The sequence below is a fragment of the Anguilla anguilla genome, chromosome 2, assembly GCF_013347855.1.
Source record: "Anguilla anguilla isolate fAngAng1 chromosome 2, fAngAng1.pri, whole genome shotgun sequence".
NCBI lineage: Eukaryota > Metazoa > Chordata > Actinopteri > Anguilliformes > Anguillidae > Anguilla > Anguilla anguilla.
Genome location: NC_049202.1, coordinates 49,581,879 through 49,596,454, shown reverse-complemented (window position 1 = coordinate 49,596,454; position 14,576 = coordinate 49,581,879). Strand labels below are relative to the sequence as shown.

The 14,576-nt window shown below is 38.6% G+C and overlaps 1 protein-coding gene across 16 annotated transcripts in view; it reads left to right on the top strand.

Moving 5' to 3' along the window:
• LOC118220689 (RNA binding protein fox-1 homolog 1) overlaps positions 1 to 14,576 on the top strand; it is a 330,165-nt gene that overhangs the window by 217,607 nt on the left and 97,982 nt on the right. Inside the window, exon 3 of one of the 16 annotated variants that reach the window (XM_035404781.1) lies at positions 270 to 368. The exons of 14 other annotated variants lie outside the window; for them this stretch is intronic. In XM_035404781.1, coding sequence (XP_035260672.1) covers positions 270 to 368 — 99 coding nt within the window. Of the gene's footprint in view, positions 1 to 33; positions 369 to 14,576 lie in introns of those variants that run through there. One more of the 16 variants, XM_035404794.1, reaches the window with a different exon arrangement.

The window sequence follows — 14,576 nt, the reverse complement described above, 5'->3', positions numbered from 1 at the left end:
ATCTCAGCTCCTCTGTAGCTTGTGAGAAAGCAGCATGATTAATAATACTGAGGGGACCTGCCTGTTGGATTATTAATTTCCCATCCTTCTTTCACTCTCTCTCTCTTTCTGTCTCTCTCTCTGCACTCTCTCTCTCTCTCTCTCTCCGCTCCGCTCTCTCTCTCTTTCTCTCATTCTCTCTCTCCACTCTCTCTCTCTGTGCATGCCCCTGATGCTTGGATTTGAGTTTCCCCCCCTTTAATTCTGTCTTTTTTTCCTCTCTGTTTGAGTGTGTGAGTGTGTTACATGGAGCTGTTCTCTACCCACCGCTAACACCGTTCGGTGGGTATTCATCCTCGCAAGAGTGTGCTTCGTACCCGGGTGAGTTGGTATGTATTAAAATCAAAATTCTGCCAAGCGACCCAAAGTCAAAAAGAACAGGAAAACGCTGTAATGAAATGTTGTCAGACTATGCCTGAACCTATTCGTGCAGTTACTGTATCACTGTATCACTGCTAATGGTGACCTGTAAAGCAAAAGGAATTTTCTCACTGCATTGAGTGTGTGTGCATTTGTGTGTGTGTTTGTTTTACTGTTTGTATCTGAGAGTCAGTGTATCTCTGTCCATTTGAGTGTGTGTGTGTGTGTGTCTAAGCCTGTATGCATGTGTGTGTGTGTGTGTATGTGTGTTTTACTGGTTGTACCCGAGTGTCAGTTGATTATATCAGTGTGATCACCCTGCAAAGAGTGAATTGAGTAGCCTTGCTAGTTGACACCAGGCATTCCTTTATTAAAGCTAATTGAGATTGGCCTGTGAAAGCTCTTGATTGTCCAAAGAGGGTATAAATTGCTCAGCAATGGGAGTTAATGATATGTAATTGCACATGCTTGGAGTTTGTTTCTCCTGTCTGCAGGTTGCCCTTAATTTAATTTAATTTAATTTAATTATAAAATCTAATTCTTTCATGATGTAGCAATGGAAATATTATTTAATATTTTTAATTGCTTATTGAATAAGGACCAAGGAGACCAAAGGCAATCAGTGAAATTGAAAAATTGTAAAAGAAGAAATTGCAATCACTCTGAAATAAAAACATCTAGCAGGATTTCTTAGTGTTTACATCAGAAGACCCATGTTTTGCTGCTAAGGTTTGTTATTATCTACTTCCTATATCAAAAAAACCCTCTGCTGGTGTACACTTCAACCTGTATTCTCATTGCTTGGCTGGGTCACATGTCCACCTACAAGATGGAGGTGTTGCCAGTAATGGCAGTATTAAAAGTTAGTTTAATAACTTTAAGAAATCACTTTTTTTTTTAAATCAGTATTATGTTTTAATTACTGAACTACAGAATGAAAGGTAGTGTTACTGTATAATACAATATGACATTCAAAACTTTTTCTCATTTGTTGTTTGTCAGCCACAATAACTAAGGAAAAGGCATGTTCAATTATTTTATTTAGCAACTATTTAAATTGTATTTGCCTTGAACCTAAAATTGTATTGACTATTTAAAAAGATGGTTAGTCATTCTTTTACAGGCCAGTGTCCCTGAAACTGCAACCACACTGTCTGTACATCTGTGATACATAATAAAAGTTATGTGCTTCTTAGACAGGCAATGAAACTTTTCATTTTAAACCGTTCATTTGAAACATAGATAGGACTGCCAGTGACAAAAGGGAACAGAGTGCTTTGACATAAGACAGACTTGTATAGATAAGCATATGCCTGCATTATCAAGAGATACCATTCTGTAGTTTGATTCATACATTGTATGTTAGCAGCAGAAAAGACAAAATTTTATATTTCATTTGCAAACAAAATTCCTTATCTATATATATTTAGGTGGTTGACAGTACAAAGTGTGTTCCACAGTGGTATTATTGTATGCCCTACTGTCTTTATGTTAGAGGATAAAAAAATATATATATACACTGAATGTCACAGCAATCACCCACAAGTAGAATCCTCTTGAAATATAAAAGGTCTTCAAACCAGGGAAACTCCAAACCACAATAACACCACAACATTCACGTCTACCTCATTAGAACGATTCCTTCATTAATGCAAGATGTTGTTTCTATTTTTAAAATTGACAATAGCTTTAAAATATTGGGAAAAAAATAGAAAATGTGATTCACCGTAAACGCTTGGAAATATAAATTTCAGGTTAAACCGAAGGATAAAACAACTGTTTTGCATGATTAAAAAGCAAAGCAGAGGCCAACTTGGCAGTGTTTCTGTGTATAGCATGGATTATTTATTAAGGGTGAAATAAATGCAAATCATGTAATTACAAAGTGCAAAGCCAAATATTAAAATAAGAGAACAGAATTAATTATTTCAACAGATGTGATGAGCTATCATACATAAACATATGAATTTTAATTTAGCATGCAATGCTAGGTATATGCAGAGTATTTAGAAAGAGTAGAATATGGGGTATTTTTGTCTACATACTACAGATCTTTGGATAGTGTAAACATATGTATCTTATGAAGTATGAATCACTGATACTAATAACATTCGTATGGTGCTGTTGCCATCATTGAAAAGTATCAATTACAGATCGTCAGTGTTTTCGAAGAAAAAGTTAGATCTCTTTACAAATGGACTAATAGAAATGAGTTTGATTAAATAATTATTTCTAAATAGTGGTGCTACTTCGTGATTGTAGTTTAATGGATTTTAGTTTTAGATCATTTTCTGATTACCACAAGCTTCTACTGTATACTGTAATAAAATGAAAAGAACACAGTTATTATATTATTATAATATTCAGCAACAGCCATAATTTTGTTTTTCATTATTACTGTGCAAACACATGCATGCACACATATGCACGCAAGCATGCACGCACGCACACATACACAGACTTGTGTTCAAAATAGCATACATGTTAAAATAATTTTATCTCTTCTTGTGCTTAGTGATGTGTTTATGCAATAAGAAGAAGAATTCATTTTTGTATGAGCAACTTTACTATTTGTTTTTCATGATTTTTTTACTGTTTAGAGCCTATAAAAATGTGACAGGATCTACCATTTGTCTAGGTTATGAGCTTGGTTTTGAATATGATTCTTATGAGGGTCTCGACTATGTCTGTACAGTAAGGTTAGAATTATCTTTAATTGGAAGTTATACGAACTGAGCAGACAGACACCACTTAAATCATTCTTTCACATCATGTCTCTAAAGACAATTCCCAATATAAAGCACAACAAATATTCTCCTAAGAGCAGTGCTGATATATTATTCAGGAGGAGGCAATTGAAATGCACAGGTTTAAACACGGGGTGTAGTCAGTTGTCCTTACTGCTACATAGGTAAAAACAGAGAGGAGAAATGCTGCATAATTTATTACTGAGTCGCTTGCTTGGCTGGCACATTAGTTGCCAATAACTGTTATCCTTTCCCGACTGTTTCCAAGGTGCATAAAACCTCATTCAATTAACTGTAAATATTTTATGATTTTACTTCCAGTGCACTAAACAGGATTTCCAATTTTTTATTTATTTTTTATTATTTTTCTTCCGTGAATCGTGGCTTGTGTGCCGATTTCTGTTCTGTGGGGCACGAGACCTCTCCAGGATGTGATTACCACTTGCTGATTATTCGAAAATTAAGTCCTTCTACAGCCTGACACTGATCCTGAGATAGTCATCCCACTTAATCCCCACCACCAATTTGCCTACATGGCAGGACCGGGTAGCAGCTGATCAGGTGATGTTGCCTGAGTTTTTCCTTCAACTGGGTCAGAATGGTTTCCATTAGCGCATCACCTGCTTCATTGTGACAAACAGCTCTCCCTTAAATGCACATGAAGCCACCCTATAAAGTCAAATGTATGCTTGTTTCTTTTCTGCACACTTTGTAGCTAGCTTGTGTTTTCCATGTTGTCTTGTATCTTTTTAACTGTGACCATTTTCAGAGTGGTAATATTTCCAGTTATTGTGTGTTAGTTTTGATAACACCATGTGCCTTACTTTTGCCAAATAGCTGAAGCTAAGCAGGTGAGGGGTTGGTTAGTACTTTAATGGGAGACCCACTCAGGAAATACTACATTGTAAAAAGTTGCTGCTGGAAGTGATGTTGGTGGGCTAGTAGAGGATGATCTTCTCTCTGGTCAAATAAACCTCAGTGCAGTGAAGGGGACACTGTGTCATAGGAGACACCATTATTTCAGATGAGACATGAGGTCCTGACCCAGTGTGGCCATTAATGATCCCATGGCACTTATCCCAAAGAGTAGGTGATTCCCTGGTGTCCTTGTTGAATTCCCAACATGGCTCTCTCAATCTACCACCTAATCATCCCCCAATTTAGTTGGCCAAAAACTTTCTTTCCACCTCAACTGATGTGTGGTGAGCATTCTGGGTCAAAATGGGTGGCGTACATCACCCAGGTGGGTGCTACACATTGGTGGTGGCTAAGGAGAGTTTCCCCCCCAACACTGCAAAGTGAATTGAGTTTGAGAAAAGTGCACAAAAAAAAAAAATGCTATTTTTCAATGTTATTCGAAAGTACATAAAATGCTTATGTTTAAAGAACAGAATAACAGTTCCATAAGATTATTTTCAAATCCCCCTCAAATAAATAATAAACCTTAATTTTAGAACCTTTTTTAAAAAGAAAATGTTATTTGTTTTGTTGCTAAACATTTCAGCAATTTGCCGCTGATGAATTCAGTTCAGTTTACAATACAAATTATTTTTTAAAATAAACAATGTGATCAAGAACAGTAGTACACAGTTCTTGATAAGCATGAGGTAGTGGGGTGTGGAAGTATTGTTACTGTTGACTAAGTTTTCTCTTCAAGGAATTGATAAATGTGTCAATAAGAACGGTTAACATGACAAAATCACCTCAGTGTGCAGATTTTGAAGATACCCTATTCAAAAGATCTGGGCAATGACTGGTTGAATTTTTATCATTCATGGCAATTTATTTTGACACACATTTTAACTCAGCCGGGACATGGAAGCATACTCAATTAAATTAGATGTCATAGATGACTAAAACTGAGCTTGAAACTTTATTGGAAAAAGCTATAGTGCAGGTTTGTCAAACTCAAGTTCTGTCTGCAGGTATTTGTGGTTTCCTTTCTTTAGTCGATCAGGGACTTAATCACTGGTGCTGAAACACTCTGACTGCACAAAGAAACTGGTGCTATAGGGCAACCTTTTTATTGGACTGTGAAATAAACATGGGTACATAAATGGGGCACATTTTCTCCTGAATAGCTCTAACCTCCATACTCATAGCACATAATTGTACTATTTTCATCTTTTTATGTATGTACTTTCTATTAAGTGTGTACAATTTTTATATTTATTATTTTGAAAATCCAATTTTTGGGTGACATCGATACAGGGTGTTACATTTATGGCCTATATTCACAATAAACACACACAAATGAATATTCTAGAGAAAAGCTCTTATCTTTCATTTGGCACACATTAGTAATGAGTTTTTCAATTCATTTATAAATGAAAGTATATCGATTCCAGATCAGTTACCATGTACTGGAAGAGACATGGCAAACTTCATAGAGCATGAAGGGAGACTGAGTATTGGCTGGAACAAAGAGAAAACAGATTTGGATTCATGCAGGATTTTAAACCAATATTTAGTCCAAAATTGTACTTATTATAGTTATTAATATGTTGTATTAATAGTTCAGTTTTATTCAGAAATCCTCTATCAGTTTCTGAGAGAAAAGCTTGAATGCCTAAAGCTGCTGCTTCTTTTTACTCTGCAGTCCACCCGCTGAGCTGTGTGGTCATAATGTGACTGAGGGCTCCCCTGCATGCACAGCTGCACAGACAGGCTGAAGGTGTTCAATGAACCAGACAAATTGCTTTTCACCAAGAAAGTTAGGGGTATCTTGTTGACTGAAACCCTTCCTCCCTTGGAGACACTAGGGCCAATCCTCCATGGGAATCTTGGCTACAATTAGCACTGGTTCAGTTCGCAGTGGTTTCAGATTTCGTTACAGGTTTCTTGATGAAAGAATTGAATGCTATCCTTATTGATAAATGGCTGTTTAGAATGTCTTCAAAGAGTAACAGAAGCCTGAAATTGGTGTTTTAAACTTACCACCTATTTAACACCAAGCTAAAATTTTACTTGCTATATTGATGTATTATAAATTTAGGATAGTGAACACTTTAAATTATATTTGATCCACTTGTATACTGTTCTTGAATTGTAGTTCTTTTACATCATCTACACATTGCAATCCATACTGTAGACTTAACATGGGCCTGGTAAAAATCTTAAAAGGACATGGCACAAAAACATGATATTGAGGAATTAGGGAAAGCATGTATGGATGAAAGAAATACAATGTTTTTATGAAGCTGTGGACATTTTGAGGTTCTTTCATAATGATATTGACCTTTTTGTGACTGTGATTTTCAAAGGGTATTGTCATACCATACCTAAAAAATCTGACCAAACCTAGCTTTGTACTATACAGGTGGTTTATACAGTAGGTCTGTGTCATTTATCTTCAAAAAAGTGCATTAACACTTCATAGCTTCCTTTCAAAAGCAATGGATGTCAATGTTTCATTTTCTAATGGAAGTTTACAGTCAGATCTTAATGGTTTCTTTGCCTGATGGTGTGGGGGTACATCATTTTTAAATCAACGGGAATTTTAGTTCAATATATCATCACTAAAGCTTACAATGGTTGTTTTACACTGATTTTTTTGGAGTGTTATGAAGAGATATACATTTGTTAGATAGGGGTGCCAAGTTATGTATTTATACCACATGTATAATTATTTGTATCAGGTATATTTGAAGAAAAGACCAAAAGAGATGTATATTTTGTTCATGCACATTTGTGAGTACATGAAAAGTTGCCATTTGCCTGAATATTTGTCATGTGACATAAATAATGCATACTGCATAAACAGAGCAATGGTTGTAACATAACACACAGTTCTTAATAACATGTAGACAGGAAGAGATTGCATAGGTCATCATTACTTACCTTCTGACAAACTTCCTAATAGTTTTTGACACTTTAAATTACTTTTTTAACTTTTACAGTCCAAGAATGTGATTCATTCCTTGTATGTACACAATAAGAATCGTGTGTATGGTCGATAAGGTAAGATGAAGTTATTGCAGTTTCTTCTTATTGCTGAAATGTGTCATTTTATTTTATTCCTTTGGTCAGTATTTCAGTTCTTTAGACAACACCAAGTTACAAAGGTACATTTCCAATTTGTGGAACATGACATATTAAACAGAACTACAAATATCAAATAAATAATGCCAAAGATATCTTAAAAATGGCAATAAAATGTTAATTAGCAGAGTTTAATATTTGCAGTATGTTAATAAATACAGTACCAAGTAATCAGTCAGGTTTTGATTGAATATTTTGCATATATGTGTGATGGGAAGGGGACAGCCTTAATACCTACCCATTAGGACTAACCTACAGAAATCAGCAGACCCCTCATTTATGTGTAAGCAGTGCAGGTGCTCCAGTTTATTAAATATGAATGGCCAATTTATTGCGCATGGGGATGTTTTTGCATCTATTAAATGGTCCACAAATGCATAGTAAATCTTGCCATAACTTGATTATGAAGGACTGTAAATTTGAATACCACCAGTTAAAATCTTAATGTCTTAATAATGTTACATAAGACACACTTCTAGCGTTAATAGAACATTTTCGTGTTTTTGTTTTGCCAGATATAATTGGCCTTTCCCAATTCCAAATTATGTCATAAGGATTGTGGTGACATTGCACTTAAAAATGTGTGCCATCATAGTCATCATCCAAACAAATTTGAGGTTGACATTATTGTGAATATTTGGTTGTTTGTGCTGCAGAAACCAGGAATAGGGAAGGAAAAATATCATCTTTTAAACATCATAAGTAATTCCATACTGGATATTACTTTTTTCTGATTCTGAATTATTGTATTATATTGTAGGTTCTGGATCATTAGGCTAGACCCTGTGCTCAGTAGTCAATAAAATTTGGGTGGCCTCCTCTCTTCTCAACTCGAGGGTAGGGAAGGTGTTAGATGGGGTCCAAATGATTTGGCAACACCTCTTCTGCAGACTCTCCAAATCTTGGATGAAGTGTTTTATGAGGCCCAGTCCAAACAGGAGAAGCATATTCCAGGAGTGGTTTGATGAAGGTCACAAACAGTATATCTGAGGGGACCCATGCTTGCTTGGTGATGCTTAGGTAGTGAACCCTTGGCTGTGCCTTCTTCAGCATGCACTTTACTTCCCATGTGCATCCCATGTGAGGTCAGAGGAAAGCTGTACTCCGAGGAGCTTGAACGCATACTGCCTAGAATTACAAGAGGTGGTGTTGGTCTGTTTTGAGGGTTTCTAAGCCTGATGACCATGTCCTTTGTTTTCACAACATTGGCTGTAAGGCAGTAGGTCGGCCCCCATGCTGTAACTGCATTGACCGCTGCTTGCATCTACCCAAGTAGGGAGCCCATAAGAAGTTTGAAGAGAGTAAGACCATCTGTGTACTCTTTGGGCTCAACACTTTCTGGTAACAGGTTGTCAAGAGAGTTAATGCAGAGAACAAACAGGAGAGGCGACAAAACTCCACCTTGGGGAACCTCAGCCAGAACTTTGATAAGCAGTTTCCCTATATGACTGTTTGCTGCCTGTCTTCCAGATAGAAGCACACTGTTAGCCAGATTTTCTTCAAAGTGGTTGATTGTGTCAAAGGCTCCATGTGAAGTCAATGAATGTTTCATGCACATTGTGTGTTAGTATTGCATCAAGGCATTGTACCAGGTTTGCACAATGTGCAGCAAAGCTGACACTGGCTCTATACTTCATAAACTCATGGTTTAAACTCTTGCAGAAGTTGGTTCTACAGGATGTTTTCAAAAACTTTACCAACACAACTTAGGAGTAACATCTGTCGATAGTCCTGTGGGAACCGTAGTTTACTAGGCTTGGGAATTGCATAGACTGAGGAGTCATTCCACTGAATGGGGAAATGTCTGTCTTTCAGACAGGTATTAAACTGATGAGTCAGCACAGGGGTGAGCTCCTCTATGTGGGAGAACATCGCACCTAGGCACCTCCTGGCTGCTGATGGGAGAGACTAAACCAGCACAAGTGTCACTTACGACATTGGGCAAGTGAAGATGCTTGCTCACAAGGCTGATGGGAAAAAAAGCAGTTGTGGTCCAGCCAGAGACAAATGTTGTAAGTGACAGTTGTTGGTTAGGTCACTCCCAGCAACCAGGAGGTGCCGAGGTGTGATGCTCTCCCACACAGATGAGAACTGGAGTTTCACATTCCTCTTGTGTCTTTGCATGTTCACACCCTGCACACTGGGCTTCTGCAGCTCCCATATACATTTTTGATGGAGTTGAACCAGTTTCCGCTTTTATTGTTTCTGAGATGTGCGCCTTTGTCCTCATGATACTTCCTCTTTGGATTTTTGATCAAATAGGCTACTTTGAAGCATAGCCTCTTGAACTCTTTTTTTGTCCTTTAGATTTTGAGGCTTTTTGTCTATCCACTAAAAGCTGTTTCATTTGTGATGTCATCCATGGTTTATTCATTGTTGTTATTTTACTCCGTTTAATTGGCAGTACTTTATTGAAAGTGAACATCATAGATTATGTAAACCTTGGTTTGCACCACAGGTGCTTTGTAGACTGCACCTTCATAGTCAGCGGTGTTAAGATGTCGGCCCAAGAGCTTCTTACTTTCAGGGGTGCAGTACCTGCAAAACGCTGGTTTGTGTGGTCAATGACTAGCTGACTAGAGTATATCTTGGTGGTCAGAGTCACCAATTGACTCTGACCACAAACTTTTGTTTTAGATTGGATGATTTGATCAACCTAATGAATTCTGTTACAGAATTTTAAATCCAACCATGTTAAGTCTTTTGGCTTTTTAGAGGGCCCCTATTTCATCTTTATTGAATGCCAGCAGAACTTAGTCCCGTCACACCACAGCACAAGCTTGTCAATAATTCAATAGACTCGGCCTTGATGGGCCAAGGCCTAGATAAGACTTTAAACAGCTGCGATCAACTCCTCCAAGAGTGATTTCCTGTCAGAGTCCCAGGGATTTCTTTAGTTTGAATTCGCAGTCAGGAACTTTATACATTCATGGAGAAAGTATGTGCTCTGGGGCAGAGAGTGGAGGGGGAAGAAGCTGTGGAAGCATAGACACCTATCCTGAAACTGAGTACTGTTCACATGTGTTTTACTGTGTGTGTGTTGTTTGAGTCAGTATAGTGTCAATGACCTGTCTAGTGTGTATACAGCATATGGTGTGGCTGATGATGGCTTTGTTCTGTAAGGCTTGCCATTGATTTTCCCTTAAGTCACTCTGACCTGCAGGTGTGCATGTGTATGTGTGTGGGTGGGTGTGTGTGTGTCCCAGACAGGCACTGGCCCTGCAGTGGTGTCTCACAGGGAACCAGTAGGGTGTTAACGTGAAACAGGCTCATGTGAGGCTGTTATGTAATAGGCAGGGGTAAGAGGGAGTTCTGACAGCACACACCTGAAGGGAGGTGCAGAAAAAGTACCTCTCAAGGATTTCAAGAGATAATAATCAGCAGCGTCATTAAAACAAGCCTAATCCCCAACCTTTATGTAATACTTCTCTGTGCTTAAAAGTTGCGAGTTTTACACTGTATCACCAACGTATTTAATTAAGGATCCATTCACAGGATTTGTTCAAGCACCGTGGCTGCGTTCGTCAGTCATACCTGGAAGAGAGAGTTTAAACTGTATTTTACTGTAACGCCTTCTGATCGTGTTCCCTTTTCATTTTATTTCAATTTTAAACAAACATGGAAAACACTGCCTTATTCTCACCACATTTATCAGTGGATTTGCGAAGCACTATTTTTAAAGAAATACTTTCAAGAAGATTTGGCCTTTGGGTTTTTGAGAGGGTATTCAAAACAAACCATTAAAAGTGGTCAGGCTAACATCTACACTGATTTATGCATCTCTGGATGCTGTTTTCTGTATTATTTTAAATTCAACACTTGACCTGGAACTGGTAATATAAATTAAATAAATCCTATTTGATTTGGCAGCTCCACAGAGGTGCCAGTATAGTACGGGTGTATTGGTGTATGGGTGTGGTGGCTCGAGAAACAAGTTGTATGCAATGTATAAAATCATTAGACGTCTGTGCCGAGGAAGCATGGCTGCAAGAATGTGTGAGGGAAGGACGATAGAGAAAAAAGAGAGAGAAAGAGAAGCTTTCTAAAAGTGCTTTCGCTTCAGGGCTGGTTTTAATGAGGGGGTCCCTAATGAGTTGTCCCTGCAACTAGCTTCAGGCCTAAACAGATGAGGCAGGGATCCTGCTACATTTTTGATGGAATTTGTGCTGGTTGTTGAGGGAAAAGGATGAAGAACAAGAAGAAGGAGCAAGTGTGGAAAATTAACAAAATGCAGTGGAGGAGCAAAGAGATCCAGAGAAAACATGCTAAAAGGTGTCTGAAGTCTTCATCATGAATGTTTTACTGACCAATATTTGCTGTCCATCATTTCAGAATAAAAAGAAAGTTGTAGTACTAATAGAAATCTGATGCATTCTGGCAGTGATACAAGATCTGGATATGTTGGGTTGTATTATGCTGCTGAGGAAACATACCTTTGTGCCAGTGTGCATGAGAGATCACGAGACGTGTGAGCTGCTGGGGAAAAGTGTTGCTCTTGGGTTTTCCCATACCTCGGATTGCTCGCTGTTTAACTCGTAAGTTGTGAACTGCCCTTCTTTCAATCCGCTATGAGAAACTAACTGTGTTCTATTTACATCTGTTATTTAATGGAGTTGTATTTAAAAATTTAATAATAGCAAACACTACCCTCACAATCATCCTGTTCATCATCATCAATGTTGTCTTTGCCCATAAATTATCCCTTTAATCTGCAATGCTTCACATTAATCATTGGTTGCAAAGATTTTTAAAGATTTTTTAAAATACATTTTTAAATTAATTTTTTTTTCTTTTTCTTGTAGAACGTTGAAGTGTGTTCTTCCATCTGTTTTGCACGGTGTGTGCTGGAGGATGTGTTGATGTAGTGGTCAGAATGACAAACATATTCAGTCATAAAAAGACTATATCACAGATGGATCAGAGGAGAGTGGCACTGCTGGCTGAGATCAAAATGGGGGAAAAAAAACACAGAAGTGGATGTGAATTACTAATTGCTTAGTTTTAAAATGGAACACATTGGTCTGAGAGGCAGTTAGTGAGGTGCCCAGCCTTGGGATTCGCCTGCTCTCTGTGACCCTGTCTCCTTCAGGCGAGAGATATGAGGTCAATGAATGGTCTGCCTGCCCTTTTGTGGAACGTCTGCGGTGCGGTGGGCTGAAATGTGTCAGCGGAGGCTCCTGGCTCTGGAGCACTGTGAAAAAGCAGCACCAGGCTGCCAGGAGGGAGTTATGGCAGCCAGGTGCAGGGGGCAGCTGTCTCTCCAACGCTCAGAGCTGCTGTACTAAGCAGGAACCGAATGCTCACTGCTCATCATTTTTACGCCACCTGACCGTGCTTTTGTGAAGCCCTCGACCTTGCCGGCGCCGTGCTGCGGCCCTGTTTCCATTAGATCCGACCTCACCTCCCCTGGACCAGCTCTTTCATACGTGGTCCTGCTTACTGCAGGTATGCCCACATGTGCTATGCATGCAGGGGTCTGGCTTTGGGTTGTGGATGTAGGGCTGGAAAAAGTTGCTAGGGTGGAACTTAGCCAGTGTGGGCCAGGCAGAAGCAGAGACATTTCTGCTGCATTGTTCTGAGTCAATTAAGTATTTTCCAGTAATATGATTGCCATTGTCATCTTCTGCAATTTAAAAAAAAATGTTTTAATATGCATTTGTGTAAATTTTTGTACATGCATCTTCATGCACCATCATGTATAAAGGTACATTTTATCGACTCTTCAACAATTTAACAGTTGAATTGAGACAAATAACGCAACTGTGCTGTGCATATCACAGATATGTCTATTTTAATCTATTGGAAACAACTGTACGGCATAGAAAAGCACATTATAAAGCAATTAATCTAACAGAGTCTTGTTGTGCAGCTGGGTTCTCGTTTCTTAGCAAAAGCTGAATCCAGAAGGCAGTATGGGGAATTTAACCACATGTAGTTTGGAAAGAAGACTTATTGCACATGCAAAATCAAAATTGTAAATGCAGCTTTATCAAACAATGTGGTCTACATGTAACTGAGCAGTGCCAATAAAAATAAAAAAAAATATTGACTTTCTCCATTTTTCCTTATTTTTTGGTACCTTTCAAATTCTGATTCTACATCTTGTTGTTAATTCTGAATTTGGAATATTTTGGAATTTGAATATTTTCTGGGTTTGCTTTTAAATTGTGCAAGCAGTGTGGTGAAGGCCGGTGTATAACACAAGCCTGTGATGTTCTGATGACTACCTCTTGGATACTGTTGGCTGCCCAGCATAACAGCCAGCTACCCTATTTCATATCGCCCATACAGAAGTCTCCTTGTGTTAATGCATATTATGTGGGTAGTGAAAAAGTAACTCGTGTGCATTAAGTGTTAAATTAATTTTACAGATAGCTGGTTCTATGGTTCGTGTTCTATACTCTCTATGGAGCATTCAAAGGCATTTTTTTTTCTGGAGAAGATGAAATATTTTTAATTATATAATGTCCCTGATCACTGGGATTATAAGTTCATCAATGAAGCCGTTCTGCCAAACCTTTACGAAAGGGTGAATCATATTAGATTGTGGTGAAATTCTCTCAAGAGGCAAAATGCTTTATTGCCTACGTATGGCCAGCAAATACAAATCAATATGATTCAAAATTGGCTATAGTGACTGTGTATTCTTGATATTTTGGGCTCATCAGCATATGGATTCAGTCCTTGTTTATTTCAGATCATATCAGCTTCAGAGGTTGCCTGCGCTTGAAGTTGCACATACGGTTCGGTTTAATGGAGTCCCACTCCTGACAGTTCAATTATAGCACTGTGTATAGCTGGCATTATTCCATCAGTAGCCCCATAATCTGGAGCCGTAATATGCAGGATGTGCCGAATGCTTATTTCTCAGACCTTGGCGGCAAGGACCGGTCGGCCCCATCACTCATCTCCCAATTCCCTAATCTAATACATCTCTGTGGGGTGTTGCAGAGGGTTCATTTAAGTGTTAGAAGCTGCTCTGTAATTGTTACATGTGCCAGAAGCGACCTGTACCATCTGGGCGAGAAGAAAAGGAGTTGGTGCCGCTGCAGGGAGGAGGATGAGAGAGGGAGCGAGAAAAAGGGGAGAGAACGGGAGTGGGATTCCATTACAGAGCGCAACATACCTCAACAGTGGTCAGAGAGCAATTGGAAAAGCTGAGGAGCCGTCAGTGGATATATTTATACTGAAATGTCAGGCCATAATGAAACCGAGAGAGGTCTACTTTATATCTGCGGGTATATATGGGCCCGCCACTGATCCCTTCACAGCCGCGAGAAGGTGGCAGCAGTAAATATGTATATAAATAAAAGCCGGCCTGAAATGTCAAGTTCATATGTTGGTTTGTGAAAATCACACTCCTACTCACTCAATGCTGCGACTTTGTGA